This window comes from Haplochromis burtoni, unplaced genomic scaffold (genome assembly GCF_018398535.1).
Source record: "Haplochromis burtoni strain Fernald_Lab_line unplaced genomic scaffold, NCSU_Asbu1 Contig_16, whole genome shotgun sequence".
Classification (NCBI taxonomy): Eukaryota; Metazoa; Chordata; class Actinopteri; order Cichliformes; family Cichlidae; genus Haplochromis; species Haplochromis burtoni.
In genome coordinates, this window is record NW_024582377.1 from 2,270,067 (window position 1) to 2,288,878 (window position 18,812).

The 18,812-nt window shown below is 41.6% G+C and overlaps 1 protein-coding gene across 6 annotated transcripts in view; it reads left to right on the forward strand.

Annotated features, from left to right (window-relative positions):
* The first annotated feature begins 3,131 nt into the window (after nucleotides 1–3,131).
* esrrb (estrogen-related receptor beta) overlaps nucleotides 3,132–18,812 on the forward strand; it is a 44,391-nt gene continuing 28,710 nt past the window's right edge. Inside the window, exons 1-2 of one of the 6 annotated variants that reach the window (XM_005916828.3) lie at nucleotides 3,133–3,293; nucleotides 10,277–10,345. Coding sequence is in view for 3 of the 6 variants with exons in the window: in XM_005916825.3 (XP_005916887.1) it covers nucleotides 6,723–6,772; nucleotides 10,277–10,345 (119 nt within the window). In the remaining 3 variants the exon portion in view is untranslated. Of the gene's footprint in view, nucleotides 3,294–6,260; nucleotides 6,773–10,276; nucleotides 10,346–18,812 lie in introns of those variants that run through there. The other 5 variants (XM_005916825.3, XM_005916826.3, XM_005916831.3 and 2 more) reach the window with 5 other exon arrangements.

Sequence of the window (18,812 nt, forward strand, 5' to 3'; positions counted from 1 at the left end):
ACTGGAGATTGATGCGTGATTCCTCTGATGCTTGGACATCATATCAGTGCTTGTGTCTGATACGGTTCATGTTTTTCTCTCTCTCTGCTGTCTGCCTCTCTGTCTTCTCACTGGATTACCAACAGTGTAATTGAGTTAGCGAGCTGTGTGGACCAGCAACTGCTGCACAAACATGCTTTTGTTGGAATTCATCAAAACTCCTTCCACAACGAAAACAACACAGGCAAAACTGGTATCACAAAAATCATACACTGAAAGCCAACTGTATGCATAACTGCCCCCCCCCCCCCAAAAAAAAGGAAAAGAAAAGCTGATCAACTGTGTAAAACATAAATAAAAACAAAACCCACGGATTTGCAATGCTGAGTCTTTCAGAAGTAAAGATGGGACAATACTGTGAAATACTGTGTGGTCAAATAGTTCAACAATTTAAGATTAACATTTCTGAGGATTACATTATCTTCTGCACATAATATCATAAAAGATTCGCAGAATCTAAAGAAATCCGAAGAAGAAATCAAAACGAATACACAGCGGCTGTGCTCTCTTTAGTGGAAATCACTGAATGGAACACTTCCAAAAACCAATCCATCACTGCATACACAAATGCAAGTTAAAATGCTACCAGGCTCATTTCAGATGGGCCTGAGGTGTAGCGGAGAGCTTTGTGGTCTGATGAAAGCCAAAAAAAACAAACAAAGTGTACACTGCATGACTAAGTTGCACATATGAGAGGGCACCATTAAATCTGAGCTATCAGCTGCCATCCCGACGGCATCTTTTTCTTGCTGATTTCAGCAAAATAATGTCTAACCATAATCTCCATGTTATGTATTACAGCAGCACGGTTCTCTTCTGCATTCAGTGGCATTCAGTGGAGACGTGTCAGCCATTGAAAGCATTTGGTACATGTCAGTGCTTACAGTGTACATTCAAAATAGGTGTTACAACAGGGGAACACAGGGCCAGACGTGCCCCTCTCTCAATTTTTTATTTATTTTAAAATGGATTGCTGATAAAAAAACAAACATATTTTATTTAAAAAACTACAAGTGTAATATACAGACCTTACAATCAACTGTAAGGTCTGTATATTATTCTGTTCTGCATTTTATTCACAGTTCAAACTTGAATGAGGTCATAAGTGGTGACATTGACTCCAAACCTGTGGCATCAAAAACGGGAATGAGGAAAGATGCGTGTGAGCTTTCATTCTTTCAAATATAAAAAGTGTTTGAGCTCCAGCCGTGCCGTGGATCAACTCCAGTGCTCTGGTCATTTAGCCATCAAAGAAACAGGCGAGCGAGGATACAAGAGAAAGCACTGCACAGACCACCAGCGCTGGTTTCAGGGTCCGTTTGAACTCTGGCTGCAGCTTTTCATTCCTGATTAATCCTCCAATTATTTTCCCCGCATGATATTTAAAATAGCAATTTTCACTATATTTTTCATGGTTGTTTCATCTAAGAAAACCACCGTCCCGTGATACAAGATGAAGCTCCAACTGTTAGCCAGCGACTGTTTATGTTAGTCGGACAAAAATAATAATATTAATTTGCATGTGACCCGTTGCCTGATATTTCCCTTTACTGCACAGTGTGGATAATCTATCTGTGAGCCTCTAGTTAACACACTGGGAACTGAACAGGACCGCTGTTGTCATTCCTTAGTGCTGAAGCGCAGTGCCATTACATTTATAGATTTTCTCTTTGATGGGATAATTTGGTCTTTATATCTCTCACAAATGAAGTGATCCTCAGTGCTCCTTGCACAGCTCAATGTGCAGGTCTCATTTTCAAATACAGTTAATTGCATTCGAAAAGAATCAATGATACTTTCACGGTGACAATATCATTCTTTTAATGTCACTTAATTTCCTCAGTGAAATGATTACATCAATAGCCTGGAACCCATTTCTATCTTTCAGCATGAATTAATCTATTAGGGACAATAATTACACGTTTGTAATGGATAGGTTTTTGTACTCAGAGGCAAATGCACTCGAGTCTCCATTGTGCTCCCAGTTGCTGGCACTGTCCTGACTGTCATTCATTCAGTTTATGAATTACACTATCAACCTGGGAGAAATAAATAAATAAGGATACCTCAGATGCAGCTCCTTGGTGGCCTTGTTGTGAGATAGCCCTCCCTCTAGTGGAGATGATAGAGTTGGTTGCTGCTGTCAGATAGCTTTCTCCTCTCGTCTGCTGCTGAGGCAGTCAGTCAGCGATGGAGAATGCAAAATGAGAGGAGGAAAAGAATTGACAGAAAATATAGAAGGGAAATGGAAATCTCTGTATTACATGTAGCACACGTGTCAGGACAGAAGGGGTGAAAAGTCAGGTGTAACGCCAGGGAAAACGAGTTTTTGAAGGAGGCTTACAGTAAATGTCAAAATAAGGCCAAATATGTCCACGTGGGTTCATTCAGTGCTGTGGTGTGCAGCTGATTCACCTACAGAAAGCTCCATAACAAATTACAATAAGTGCGTTCACACTAATAAGTGTGTAATTCTGCTGAAAAGCCAAATCAAGTTTGTGTAATTTGTGGACGCCTGGGTTACCTGATACAGCAGCTGTGATATGTGCGACAGACGCGACGCTGCTTTTGTCCCGTTATTTATTCATTACCAGTGGAAACCAACCGACTGCCACGGCGTGCAGCCTTTTCACCTGGAGTTTTTTCTGCTAGGCTACCCACCGAATTCCGGAGGAGGGCTAGGGTTGACCAGATAGGCAAAATTAACTTAAATTGGAGCCTCTAAAAACCTAGTTAGCTCGAAACAGCTGTACAAGCATACAGAGGTACATAGGAAGCATCTGTTTCCGAAACTGAGCACTGAGTTGTCTTACCTTTTTTTTTGGAGGGGGGGGGGGGGGATAGGAATTCACAGTCTTAAAATAAAAAATATATTTAAAAAAACAGTATGAATAAAATGTGTTATTTTTTTTATACAACACCTAAAAGAAAAAGTGGGTGAATCAGCTGTAAGTTTTGTTTTTCTTCGTAGCACAGCAGAGCCCCCCCTCTCTACTCCCTCCCCCCCCGCGTTTGAATCACATTTGACCCCGCTCGCCGGGTCCTGCTGCCTGCCGGTGGAGGTGTTTGGTTTAGCCACAGGGCGCGCGCCGGAGGAGGAGTGGATAGTGCGGCTGCCGTTGTGTGACAGTTAAACGCGGCGCTCAGACACACAGAGCCACACTACCACCACCAACACCACTACAACCTGGAGACACCACCTCTACAGTGCGCGGTGCTCAGCCCGGGGATGTGACATGACTTGTCCGAGTAAGGTACACGGCACGTTCATCAACCGTATTTATCTTCCAATTACACATCCAACACACGTGATTTTAAGAGTTTGATTTAATAGGTTTAAAAATTTTATACTAGTTTACTTATCTTTTAGCTTGAATAACGTCAGCGTGCGGGCAGTTTAGCTCTTACTATTAAAGCATGTGCAGTGCACGTGCAACACCACCTTTTTCACTGGTCATATAAATCATATCAATTACGATATTTATGTGATTAATTCTGTATGCCTGGCATAGGGTAAAAACTAGTGAGGCCTATTGTCAGGCTTAGTTTCCGAGGAAGGACAAAATACGACTTTAAAGCAGTCTTTTTAAGGACATGAAGTTGTTTTAAAGCTTTTCTGCTCATTATCCCACACTTGTTTACATAAACAGACTTTAATATCATTTGTTTTTTAATAATAAAATTAACTTGACATTTAGAGTTAATGCCATACTTGTTGAAGCACACTGATTCTTCAGGTTGCCTCAGTGTTGTCAGAACTTTGTAATTTGCTTTCAGTGCTATTAGTGTATGTGTGTTTGTGTGTGGCGTTTTATGACACAAACAGGTGTAATTTTGTCAGTGTCGAGACTTTCAATGCAAATAGTACCAAGTCTTTAATGGTTGTGTAGAGGTTCTTTGCCTTTCTCACCTGAAGTGACTTTCAACACACCTTAATTACTGTTTCACTTGCATACATGTAACCAACAATGTAACATGTAACAACATGTAACAACCAACATGTGAACCAACAAACAGGCAGGTGTGAGGTGAGCAGGCTTGAAGAATGCAAACAGGAATCTCAATTTAAAAAACAAAAAAGAACCCGAAAAAGGGAAAAGAAAAATTTTAGTCTCTCAACTTCAGCCCGTTCAAGTGTGATTGAGTGTTTGCCTACAACAGGTCTATTATTTATTTGAATCAGATCCCTTTCTGTCAAACAGCTGCCACAAGCTGTGATTTTTTTTTCATAACAGAGCTGATAAGAAGCAGCGATAACAGCAGCATGGCTTTCATGGCTCACACTGCATGACAAAAGTATGTATGATGTCAAGTCCCGGGAGGCCTATAGGAAATATGCAGAAACGTGATTCGTCAAATGACGGCAGTTATCACTGTTAAAAAGTTAGAAACCAGTCTGTCATGAGACTGTTTGATAATAATATGATCTCCTAACATCACTGCTACTGTAACGTATGCCCTGTTCAGCGCATTTAACACAAAACAATCATTTTTTTGTAGCTGTTGCACTATTTAAAAATATTTTACATCATTTACCAGACAACTTGAACAACAACCAACAACCTGAAATTGGCTGAATCTATACCCATGCCTTGTCTTCCTTATTATTCAATATTCAGCTTGTATTGAAGCCCAAGAACTGTAATTTTGATTTTATTCCTGAATTAAGTAAATTAAACTGACAGGTGTTTGATTTGGCATCGACCTTGATTGGATTTTCATTTATTTAGTCATTTTGTTTTGTCACAAAAAAGGGAGCAGATGCTGTGTGATGTGATGCCACCTTAGAGGCACCATTGCTGCACATCAATAGGCCTGTGATGATCAATAGGGATTGCGTGATGTTTTTGCATTGATTATAGAAACGTGAGCCGATGAATGGAACCGGATTCCTCTCCGGGGGGGAGGGGGTTGTGCTGTTCCTGTTCGGAAGAGGAAACTGAAGAGCTGCAAAACGACACAACACACCCTTTTTTGCATGAATCTGTCGCTAGATCACTCCTCCTCGCGTCCTCACTCACTCAAACTTTACTTTTTTATTGAAGAGTCTGAAGGCTCTTATCAGCCACCTTGTGAGGTTTTTTTTTTTTTGTGAAATGGGCAAGCTGCTGTTTCTTCTCAGTTCAATTCAACCAAGTGTCAAGATGCCATGGTAAGCTCTGTTCTTATAATGTGGGGATACAGTAACATGGAGACCCTCACTGACTGTGAAATGGTATCTGCATTCTCTGCATTCTTACTGAGCTTGATCAACAGCGAAGCACAGGCGCTTATAAAGCTGGGGTTAGAAGAGACAGAGCTGGATTTTCTGCTGCTTTAGAAGATGATGGGCTCCGAGAATATGAGTTATGGCTTGAGATCATCTCTCACAGGTGGTGAAAGGTTCACAATGGTCCCTCACATGTAACACCCGCGAATGGAGCTAATGACACCGCTCAATAAATACATTTACTGTCCTCAGCGCGGTTTGAAAGCTATTGCTTTCTGAAAGCGAAGTGCTGCGGATGCACTCGACTGCCCGCTGGAACTTCTATAGTGTTGCTCTCGGCTGGCGTCAGATCTGGCTTTATCATGTGTTGTGTAACAGTGCAGGTATCATGTTGATCTTAAAAAAACTTGAAGTGTGTGACAGCAGGCTTAGTACTGCCGTGCAGTCATATCTCTGAGGTGTGTGTGTTGCTTGGTTAAGTTCAGTGTTCATGTGTGGTTGCTTTATGACACCACTTCAAATTAACCCCAGCACGGTTGGATATAACACAGAAAACTAAAGAGATACAGCAGGTAAAATGTCACATTTAAAGAGACCTTGCTTTATATTGTTAAAAAAACCACTCAATTCAGAACAGCAAGTATTGAAACTCTGATTTATTTTTGCTTTATGAACACTAGGAGCTTCCCCTGATACTTAAAACCCCTTACTTCTCTTTATCATCTTATTTATTTAACTTTCTAGCACCCATCTCTGTCATATCATGAGATGGAAACTTTGTGTGTTGACCGCTAGATCGCTGTTGTTCATGCGATAGCTTGTTTTGTCTATGTCCGTGTGAGCCATGCGTGTTGTGCATAGCGGAGAGTGTGAGCGAGCGTTTGGATCCCTCCTCCCCCAGTGCACCGCCGGCCCCCTCTGTCGCTTTAAGTCCTGCCCCTCGGAGCCAGCCAACAGCAGCTGTTCCATATTCATCAAGCCCTTGAGTCTTAAAGAGCCCTATCCCGACCATGGAAAGAGTCATTCCTCTTGCTCGCACTCTCATGCTCTCTCCATCTTAGCGCTCATCCCGCTGCTGCCTGCGCTTCTCTGTCTCTCTCACTCTCTCTCTAGCTTTCTCTCACCCCCCCCACCCCACCCCCTTTTTACCTCTCCTGTCGATCTGTCCCTCCCCCCTTCACTCTCCCTCTTTCCCTCTCTGCCTCTCACACATACACTCAGACACACTCTTTCTCTCTCTCCCACTCATATATACATAAACACGCGCATACACAACACACATGCTCAGGCACACACACGCCCACTCAATCCATCAGAGTCCAACATACCTGTGCAGGCTGGGGGGAAGCGGTGCTGGAGGGGGTTTTCGGCAGCGTTGTCCTGAGGGTGCTTTGCTATCATTTGGGAAAGAAGCGGGTCTCAATTGTTTTCTCTTTCCTCTTCCTCTCATTCCTGGAATGCTAAAACTGGACTGATGGACATTTCAGAACTTTGTCTTCCAGACCCTCTCAGCTATCATAACCAGTAGGTGCACTTGTTTCTCTGTTTTCCCCCTTTTATTTCTTTTTTAACCTCTCTGCCGTTGATCCCTTTGCTTTTTCCTGTATTTTCCTTTCATTTTTCTTCTATTTAAAAAAATATAATCTGCTCTTTACCTACTCTTCTTTTACTTTTCTACTAGTTGAGGCGCTGAACTTTTAACTTTCTAATTCCTGGCTGTTCTTTTTGTATAGCCTCTTAACGCCAACTCAAACTCTTTACCAGCACTTTTTTTCCCGTTTATTGTTTTGAGGGATTTTAAATATCGTTGGACTTGACAGGATTGAGCAGCAGAGCAGGTGCAACTGTGTAAATGCGTGTATGGGTGTGTGGCACATCATGATGTATGTTTTATAAATATCTTTCAGAGCATGGCTGATTGATTTAACTTGGCCCTTTGAAGCAGTGTGTGTGTGTGTGTGTGTGTTTTCCTTTTTTCTTTCCTTTTTTTTTACTCTATAGAATTTGGGGGGTGCCTGTCCAGTTTGGTTAGGAGCTTGTTTGCTGATGGCTTTGTCCCTAGATCCGGCCACCCAGGCAGACTGAGAATGATATTATAAAGAGGAGAGATTAACGTGAATCCGTAGAACTGGAGAGGATAAATTACACGCTGTAATATATATTTGTAGCCAGGCAAGACGAATGAAAGGACCCTGTAACCTCAGTCAGGCGGCAGGTCTGTCCCAGTCAGCGGCGTGCCGGGCAAGCTGCTGTCTCGACAGCTCCTGGCTGCTGGGACAGTCTGGGCTTACAGTGCCTTCACCAAACTTTTTAAATCAACCAGTATCTTACATTTAAAACAAAACAAATTACCTTTAGTTAAGGTATTTTTTGTATCACCAGTTTTCTTTGTAATTCTTCTTCTTCTTTTTAGAAGCAGTTTTATCATTAGGGTACAAATATATCTAACAACAACCAATAACAGATATAGTATGAAAACCAGCCTCTAAGACATTTGGCTGTTCTAAAGTTTTCTGTTATAAATTTAAGCAGGTTATAAATCATATATTTTGTAAATGATAATAATTATAAGGGTTATTATGTAGAAGTTTAAAGAAATTTCAGGAGCTTTTCCCAAATTAGACAGTGTTTTATAATAATTTAATATTTTTGGTAAATAATTTTTTCTTGTTAGTGTTGTTTTCATATTATTCAGTTTTACCATAATTAAGATATTTAGTTTTTTTAAATTAATTAGATTTTAAAAAATGTGAAAATCATTAACAGAAAACAGTTAGAGCTCAATTCTCTTGGTGTTTCTTACTTTTTTGACTTTTTTAGTTTGAGCTTTAATCACTGCAAATTCAAAGTTATTCTAGGATACTTATGAATAATAAGGAATAAATGGAATCATCTCGGTTTTTTTTCCCTTAAGATGTATTTTGTGTAGTTTCATTCTTTGATACATCTTTAAATTAAACAAACCCTAAAAAAGTGAACATTTCTATTGCATGTCAGGTACGATGAGCTCAGGTCATAATGTCTTTTTTGTATTCTTTTGTCTGTATTTCCTAATTAGGAAAAGAAAACCACTGCAATTTTTATTTCTTTTAGAAGAGCTTTACATATTTACACCAGTATGTAATCATTTTAGTACATGATATTTAAGTTTTCATTTTTTAATGGACTCATTAATGGTTTCCTGTAAAATCCAGTTTTCAGCAGAAATTGAACTATATGAACTGCACAAGGTGAAACATTAAACATTAAAATTTTAGGACAGTTTCAATTATGTCGAAAAGTAATTGCTTAGTAAGTCTTTTAGTTTAAATCAGTTTGATCTTTCAGGTGTCAGAATTCAGATTTCTTTCATTGTATTTCTTAAAGAAATTACACATAATCTAGTATTTGTTTTTCCATTTTTCATGTAGCTGTGCTGGGATATTTTTTAGTAATACTTAAAGAGTGAAGTATATTTGTGTTTGTTTATTATCAGAGATGTAGTTATGTTGTGCTGATTTAAAATCTGTCTAAAATAATAGGAAACATTAAATATAATTTAGTGATTATGCTGAATATAAATAATTATATTTGTACTTGACGGTGAGCAGAAAATCTGCTCTTTCAAAGCTCAGCTGTGAACAGGTGTTTAACATATTAGTAACTTTTTACATTTCTTTTGAAACGGCAATCAGTAAACCTAAAATATCTCAATGAAGGAATGCTCAGCAGTAATGTGAACGTATATCAATCCCCCAAAACAGTTAATTTGTGGGCTCTTTTCAGCACATGCTTGTGTGCTGCTGGTAATTTTGGCTCAGCAGTAGCTCTCTGCTAATTATGCACTGGTATTTGCAGCCTCTTACTGAGCGCTGGATGCGGCCGCGGTGCTTAAGTGAGAGGATTAGTAGAACGTATGTGCTCTATGTTATTAGCACAACAGTGTAGTGCCGTATCACTGTAGTACCTATACTGAACCGAAGGCATCAATACTGCCTGGGAATTAGCTGGAAGGAGAGTTTTTATCTTTTAAACAGAGAGATGCTTCTCTTGTTTCTTTAATGTTGGAAATCAATTGAAAAGAAACGTCGACGTTATTGCAACTTGTTCTAATAATGTTTTATGTTCCCATTACATTCGAGCCGTTTTACAGTTTTGCTTCAGTTGTTTAAATCCAAGTGTTTTTTATCGTGTAGTGGAATTAGATTCTCTGCACTCACTTGTGTTGCACTGGCTGTTGCACTCTCTTTAGAAAGCAGCTCTGGTTGAGGATTGCAAGTGTAAGTTTTTCAGTGCTTGTTAGAAAACACAACATTTCAGTGGCAGCGAATTGAGATGTGACTTCTCTCTGCTTCTAAATGTTCCATCAACACCCAGGCTTCCCTTAAGCCCTGGCAGAGGCACTGCAATAAACTAACTAGGCTATCCAATTTCCCTTCATGAAATAAGAGCTTTTTAATGTATTTTCAGAGAAGCAGAAAGAAGTTAACACACAGTGATGAATTAGATTTCAATTTATTTGACTTCATTCCCAGCTTGCTGCATTAAAGCCTGCAAACACCCATCTCTAGCAGTCCGTCCACTTGATTCTTATTAGGTTTCAGAAAACAGGGCGAGGGAATTGCATTAGTGTATCTTAAGTTAAAAGCTCCTTGCTCTTTGACCAAGTGTTTCATTGTTATAGGGTTAATCAGATTTTTGCTGTCTTCATGGAGATGCTATCACAGGCTAGAGGCAGTGGTGGGTAACCAAAGCAGCCGTGCACAGACGCTATCCAGATGGGATCAGCTTACGGTAATTTGGTTTCAGAATACATTACCAGAAGAAGCTCCTGGCCGAGAATTGCCACCCCGCTATGAGCCAGGAGCCGGTGGCCTCTGTAGCTGCAGCATGGAGCCCAGGCAACCCACCTGTCCTGCTCTTACTTTCCTCATCTCCCAGAGCAAATGTTAGGAGGTTTTTTGGGATGTGTGCCTTTTAAAGAGAAACCTAATGTGCTTAAGCTCAGATTTTTGCCAAATTCTAAATACTTCTTCCTTGTACCAACAGGGCTTTGTTGTCCAATTCATTAGAGAGATTCCTGAGTCCACTGGCCACGCTGGAGCCCTCTCATTTCTGGTATCTAGTATCATTACTTTCACTGTAAATATGTCACTCAGCTCAAGCTGAGCGGGGGGAGCATGTTGTCTCTCTCCAGGCCAAATGGTGATGCAGAGTGTGTTGGCAATGTCTAGATAGTCTCAGTTCTCTAGCTTCAGAGGTATTTGGGTTCATAGTTGTTAGTGCTGAGGCTGGCTTTTAAGGAGCTGCCAAATCAAGCACCTTCTTGTGTTGCTTTATTTCCCAGGTCATTAACTGATAAAATAAAAGGACAAGAGAAGGTTTCAGGATCCAGGCTGGTTCTTTTTCTGTATTTCTTTACTCTAAAACTTACTAAAGACCAGATTCTGAATGTTTCTTTTTAGTATTGGTCAGTTTTGGAAGATCATGCTTTCATAATAACATGCTCTCTCTTGAGAGCCTATTTGATGTTTGGCCTTTAGATCTCTTCATGATTACTTACAATACCTCTTTGGCTATTTTATAACCTCCACCTGCACAGATATCACCAAATGTCACTGCATGCGTCCCTCCTGATTTCTCATCCATGGTAACCTTGGACACCTCCACCGCAGTGTGAGAATCTGTTTAAAAATAACCAGGCCCATTAGTCTAGAAGGATAATGCTAGCCTATGTGGGCTCTCATGCCCTTGTGGCAGCAGAGTGCTATCACTGACACAGTGCGTCAGCACTTCTTCCTGTTGCTCCAACACTGAAGGGCTCCTCTTCATTTACACACATCCATGCATGCATGCATCCTCACACACACACATACATACAGTCACATACACACACCTACAATAGAAAGCGGAAATTGGGAAATACACCACGGTCAAGAAAAGAGCCGTTAGCATGAGCTGTTGAGTGTTGCATTACAAGAAAACACCACACGGTGAAGATTAAAAGCAAAATCAGCCGTGATTACAAAGTTTAACATTTTTTGTGCAAACATTTTGCTTTCTATTTGATTGCAGTCACATTGTGCGACTCCAGGTTCAGTAATTCACACTTAGTTAAAAAATGACATGACGTAAGGTGGGTAACGATATGGGTGTTTATCATTGAAGGCTATTAGTATTGAGCGGTCAGTTGTTTGAAGGTTATGTTTCGGAGCAGTAATTGAAATGCAAAATAACATTAAGATCGATGCTTAGCTTTGTTTATTTATGAAATCAATATTGGAAGCGTCCATCACTGAAGCAGCTCTGATTCCTACTGACAGCTTCACCAGGTCTTCTATGCATGGTCTGTGTGAGCCTTCCACCCACTAAAGCTTTTAGAGGAATAACGTTTTTTTTGTCATCGCTTTTTGGAGAGCTGTTCGAATGTTTCAGGTTCATGTGCTGAAACACGCAGAGCACAGCCTTAAAGAAAGCTGTAGGGCTCAGCTTCATGAACTGCTGAAATTGTTAAACTGAAAACATGCTGCGTGTACAGAGGCTGTCTTACGGGTGTGTCTACGAGAGAGAGAGAGAGCACTACTATTGCTTATCCCAGATTTGCCCTGGGCAATTAGATGTAACCAATAATCACCCACTAACAGAACAGTGTGCAAAACGCCGGTCAGTGTCTCTGTGCTTACATATTTGGACCCTGCTATTAGAAAATAAAAGCAACTTTTGTTTGAGATTTTAATTCGTGTAAAAAAATAAATTAATTAAAAAGCAGCGCAAAAATATTTGAATGTCTTTGTCAAAATAAGAGTTAGTGCAAGTCTTAAATGTAAGAACATTTTACACATTTACTTCTGAGTCTTTGGTGTTGTTTAGACTTCAGTTTTTTAAATGTGGAGTCATTATAAATGATAAATACAGGATACTCTATAAATCAGAACAAGCTTCTAATTTTTGTGCTTGGTTTCCAAATAACCAAATTCTTGTCTGCTCTCCAAACTTTTCAGTGACACAAATATGGAAGCGAAGGGAAAATTAAATTATAACTCAATCTGAAAATCAGGCTGTTCACCCTTACTGTCATCAAGGGCAGTTTTTATTAGAGGTTAACATTTTTTTTACAACTTTTCTTGTCATATAATAATTAAATCTGATAACTGACAGATTTGTTAGTGTAAAAGTGTGTGTGTGTGTGTATGCCTCTGCATCTGCCTTCAGTTTATACGACCGTGTGCTTATATGAGTATTTGCCTGTTGGTCACAAAACATGTGCACATTAAAACGTCACCTTAAGAGACCGCCCTTGCATCCTTAAGTACAATCAAACGTTCACACACTGAGTGGCTGCTTGTCGAAATGTTGAGAGGCCCCCTCTCCCACTACATCCTGTGACGCGAGACGTTGGTAAAAACCGCGTCGCACGTTTAGATGTCAACCCCCCCACCCCTGAAGGAGATGCATTAATTCAGGAAATATCCCCAAAGTTTAATTATTCCTGAATGGTGTGGTGGTGGACACAACCATATAAATCAGTTAGGCCCACCCGCCTTTTTATTACCAGCACTATTTATGGAGAATGTGTGGCAGCTGGTAGAGATGAGCCTGTAAAAAGCTAGAGGCTATTGCTGTGACTGTGTCGACTGCTGTGGCGTGTGACAGTCATAACAATGGTGTTTCTGAGTAACAGCAATTCGTTTTGGAGTCGTCTGAATTGTGTGCCTCGAACAACGCTTTAAACGCGAGGAATCAAGTTACATCTTTAACTCACAGATGTCGTATCGCGCGCCACGCTGTGATTGCTCACTGACCGTGAGCCTCTGCAAACGCCGTCACGTCTGAAACACCTGATAAACCTCCGATTTTTGACCTGTTAATTTTGCTCTAGCATTTGTGTATGTACGCGTGTGTGTGTGTCTGTTTATATTTGTGTCCTCTTCTGATAAAGGGGATAATTTGTGGTGGAGGCAGGATTGGCTCTTTGTTTTAGGCAGGTAGAGTTTCCTCCTAAACAAGGACGGCCTATCAGAAGAAGATTAATGAAGTAATTTCATGCATGGCTCTATGCCTCCGTCCCCCTCTACGCACAGTGACTGTGTCTAAACCTGTGATTTACATTGCACTGTGTTAAATAGCCTTAACCCTTTATAAAAATATTTCTTTCTGTTTGTGACACACACAGGCACACACACACTTAGACACACAAACAATAAAAAAAATCATCCAGCACAGCTTGCAACTTTCTGTGAAAATTAGCCCTGTTTTCTCTCTTGGTTTGCTCCACAAATATCTCTGAATGCTCTCTGAACTGCAATGCATGACTTTTAGTTATGTGCAAACTTTTTTCTTTTCTTCATTATTCAAATTTTATAATCCCACCTCCCTCCTCATGGAGCGTGCTGTGTTTGATATCTGTTGGCTTTTTACTGGATTTGTTGCAGTTAAGCAAAACTTTAGCAGTCGGCTTTTATCGTGCAAAACTGAACGTGCAGTTTTTTTAAGAAAAAGTGTTAAAGTTCAGATTGTATTGAATCACACTGTTCATGAGGATTTGCATAATATATCACTATAATGCATTCCTGAGAATAATACATTATCTTTACAATTTTAGAAAAAACGACTCGTTGTTAGTGCATTTATTTGCACCGTGCTGTCATTTGAGTTTTACAGCCAAATTTAATTAAGCAGTTTTAATAAATGTTCAGATTTTTAAAACCATCACATGACAAAGAAACGGTTCAGTTAAACCGTCTGTAGTAAAGGGGAGAAACCTCCATGTCACAGTATCGCAGGAGAACGTACTGTGATATTGTTGCCTGTGTATCGGTAACATATCACACAACACAGGGCTGTGTCCGATGTCATCACCTAACCCCAAGTTTTCTAGGCCCCAAGGCTAATTTTTTATTTTTTATTTTTTTTGCCATGCACCATAATTACTTTTTGTAGTTATCAAGAGCCATTGTAAATTCATGTTGCTAAATTATACCATGACTGTGCCACATAATGGATGTAATGAAAAGTAATCTTTGGTAATGAAAAGGCAGAATTAGAAATTTGATCCCAAATGTACGGCACGGCAGGCCGGAATTATCCCTGAACTTCCTTTTTTACATGCAGCGTGATGAGCTGTCCAACTCTGCAGAGAGCCGTTCCCACTGGTTCTGCATAGAAGATTGTTAACTCCTTGCTTTCTGTCGTAAGAAGTTTAGACGGCGGTTACTTCCCCCCCGAACCCCCACCCACACTTCCACTGACAGAAGCTCTGTCATTAGCCGGTTGCTTCCCTCAACATCCTGAACTCAGCCCCTTATAAGAACAAGATCTGCCCAGAGCGGCCCAGACAGTTTACGTCAGACAAACAGCAGCGCCTGTGTCACGAGAGGCCCTCTCTCTTCTGCCAGCAGCGTCTCTAGAACAGGAAGGAGCGGGAGGGGCGATCGATAGATGTGATCTGCTTCTTGGTCGACTCTATCTTGTGGTGCTGCTGGAGCGTGGGGCTCATGTTGTCGTAGTGGAGTGAGCTCATGGCTTTATAAAGACTACAGTAACATCGCTGTGAAGCAGCTAAATATAATCCTTTGCTAGAGCACCACGGAGCAGCAGCAGCGCAGTCCCTGACAAGTGGTAACCCTGCCCTGGCCCCTGTAGCCTCCTGACTATCGATCTGGGACCCTCACTCCCCATCACAACAGTAAACACTCTCTTCTCTGTTTCTTCTAATGTAGCCCCTCACTCACTCTCTCTTTTCCTGTTTTTTTTTTCCCCTCCGCTTTCCTTTTGTTTGCCTCCATAGATCTGCAAATCATAAATCTCTGTCAGCGTCTTCTGAGTGTCTGGCACATCCGTTAATAAAGATGCCCCTCCCCTCTCCTCAGGTCCACCCCCTCCTCTCAGTCCTCTCCCTGTCTCCCTGCTAGAGCAGGACTAATGAATGAGAAACTCCAAAATCAGGGGCCTCTTCCTCATAGATTAGAATGGGTCCCTGTGGAGTGCCGATCTTGCCTCCAACCAAACCACCGCCGTCAGCCACACGACACACCGCCAACCCCCAAATTTCCATCTTTCATATTCTGTCTGCAGTGCAAATACACACTCGCATATGAGCACATAAACCAATCTAACAGACACACACACTTATGCACATTGCCCCAAGAGTCTTTTGGCCCTTATTCCCCTGGTGGTCATTAACCTGGAGCCAGTTAGACAGAGAGAGGCACACTCCATATTTCAGCTAAGTGTGTTTTGGAATCTCCATTCCCTTCCTTTCTCCCAGGGGCCAAACCAACCCCTCCTTGAGCCTCAGTCCTTTTTCATTTACATTTTCCCCCGTGTGAATGTGCGGCGAGCACCCTTGGTGGCTTTCAAGCCTCTGTGCGTATTTCTGTGACTTTTGTGGGGCCGTGTAGATTTTGACCATGATTTTCGCTTTTACAAAAAAACGAGTCCCTGGCTCTGTGTGTGTGTTGGAGCGGTAAAAGGTGGCAGTGGCCCCTGGAGGAGAGGTCAGCGTGGCAGCTGCCAGCGGGTTCTTGGCTGTGCTGAGGAGGCTGCGCTGGGCTGCAAGGGGGTCTGTCAGGAGCTAATTGAGTTCGTCCTACCACCGCTGACTCTGGGGCCAGTGGCTTATCAGGCCACATCGCCTGAGGCCCACGAGACAGATCTGCCCCTACTGGGGCATCTGATATCACCATCGCCCTGCCTTGAGATGTCAACCCCCACCGCCAACTCGTTCTTCCTCTTCGCTTGTGCAGTCTGATCAGGTAGCAGGGGTGTGACACTCTAAGATGAGGTGAGCAAATGTTATAAAAATTGTGTTTTTTGGCATCTGGCGGCCTTGAGAGTGAAAAGGACATGAGGAATTTACTCGCTGCTTGACTTGAGTCTCTAGCGCAGGGTTGTACTCTGTGCTTGGGATTTATACATGAAACAGGGAGAGCGTGGCAGTCACACAGAGAAAAATGGAAGATGTCACTATCCTCCTGAAGAGAGCTGCTAGCTCTCAGCAGGCATACTTACAAATTGGCTCAATTAGATCCTGAATGTTCTCCATTCTCATAACAGTGTCATCCAATGTTCAGAATTTTGCTCGCAGGCAAAGGGAAAGAGTGGAGATGTTAGGAAAGAGCGCTCCGTGGCTCTCCTCTCGGAAATCGCGGAACGGTGAGTGTGATACGAGCTGCCACATCATTAGGCCGGCTAATCCCAGTCACAGCAGCACTGGTGGAATGATATTAGGGATCTGAAATGCCGTTAGGAGGGCCAGGTGGAATCAGATTAAAACCAAACTGCGCAGTGTGCGTTTGCGGGCCCATAACCTACTACTCAGCATGAATTTTGATCGGTACAAAGGGAACAAAAGGAGGAGGAACAGAGGGAGAAAATGGGAGAGGGGGAGATACTGTGTCTTAGATGAGTGCTGCTCCTTTAGGCAGCCAGGCAGCAGATTTTGAAAAAAAGAGAGAGAGAGAAAAAAGCTCTTACCTTGAGGAAGGAAGAAAGAACTATAGATTTTACAGCATCAAGTCTCAGTTCAGCACACCCTTTCCTGTCTGCTCTGTCTGTGGCACACAAGCTAATTAGCACCTGCCCACATATTGAATTATTTATCGGGACTATTGCTGCTGTCAAACAATTTAATGTTCATAATTCATTTTCCCGTACAGTTGTATTTATAGATTTAAATTGGCCCTGTCCCACTAGAGATTACCAATATTTATAGAAATATTTTCGACTGTTTGATTAATACGCCAGGTTCTCATGGTTAGTATTCCCTCAGTATCATTAATCAATATATGCAGGCATGTTAAAAACATAAGCATAGCAGTGATATAATGTGTCATAGCGGTGTGAGTTAAGGGGATTCTAGCCAGCACATTCATTATAAATGACCACATTGAGCTGGAGGGGAAACAGTTAAGACACTTATGCAATTATGCTAAGTGTCACCCTCGAGGTGGCCTTTGAACTTGGGTTAAGCTTACTCTGAATTTCTGAAATAAAAGCTAAATGGAGCCATCTTGTGCTCCTATGTTTTAATATATAGCCTTTAATAAGCCAAGTGCAGGTGCCCTGTCGCGCAGGTGCACATATCCATCCTGAAACGGAGAACATAAAGCAGATGAACACAGAGCGTGCATTAATTTATGGGTATGTAATCTGCATTCGTTATTAAGAGCGGCGAGATCTATTTTAGAAAGGCATGAACATGATTCACTTTTTTTTTCTGCAAACCATTTAAGAGTAGAGGTAGGTAATTAAAAAAAAAAACGGTAATTCTTAACAACCACCCGTTATACAGTTATTGCATGAATTGGTTAAATTGAGAGTAAGTGAAAGAAAGAGGAAATAAAGCATGTATTGGATTGCTTTTTGCGAAACAGGATGGCGGCTGTGTGTCAGTTTTATATTTTGAGAGGTTTTATATCACAAGAAGGATTCCAGGAGAGCTCGGGCAAAGAGCTTATTCCACAAGGTCAACGGTTTTAACAGGGGACGTTTTTTTTATTTTTATTATTTATTTTAGCAGTTAACCTTTTTGTGAATTTCCAGAAGTGCTAGGCACCTGGAGCTCCAATGAATATACATGACAGCAGGGAGGGGAAACCCGGGAATGAGATTTAATTTGACACGCTGACCCCCATCTCCACGGGCCCTGGAATCCAGGGTGAGAAAATAAGGTTGACCCACTGACCCCTGGGCTTGAACCCCTCCGTCACCCATCTTCACAATTAAATCAGCCTCAGAGAGCGAGAAGCAGTGTGGCCAACCAACGGCGGACACCACAGCATACGCTTCTCGCTTCCTGTTTCCTCTGAAGTGCTCTGAGAGCAGTCCAGTCCAAAAGATAGGAGCCCAAGTGGGAAACAGCATCTTCTCCCCGTGTTGATGGTAAACCTGACATGTCAAATATGTAAACATTACCGTTAGTTGGCAATATGCTAATGAAACTAATGTGCTAAAGCACAACTTGGGCTTTCTGGCTGCCACTCATGAGAAACCCTTGAAACTGAATTTGCATAAGCCACGCAAGGCTCAATTTTGTTAATGTAGGCAAGTGCAGGTAACCTTTCACCCCTTCAGTGGTACCCTCATGCATAGGGGTGTGTGCGTATGTTAGTGTGTGACCTCGCCTTGACCCTAAGAGGTTACTGTGTCTACACGGCATCCCCAGCAGATTGAGTTATTCATCTCCTCCACCACTTCACCTCTTCAATACACTCTATTTGCAGATGGAAAAACGAGTTGAGTGTGTCCAGGCTAAGTTTTTTTCCCCCTCTTCGTTGTTCTCTTAGTGCAATTTCAAGTTAAAGGTTATAGAGCTGAACTGAAGTAGATTTATATGGGCAGGAGAGGCTTCAGAGAGGATTTTGTGGCCGCAGTCAAAAGACTGCACTTTAGTCTGCACACGTTACAGCATCAGATTGCATGTACTCCAAAATACAGTTATTAGGCAGACAGTGAAAAAGTCAATATCTTCCCATCATGTTTCCTTTTGGTTGACTGCTGACTCAAGGAGACAAGCCAAGGTCCACTGTGCTCTCTAAACTACGGAGATGCCCCCATCTTTGATGTGTGTGCACGCTCTGTGTGT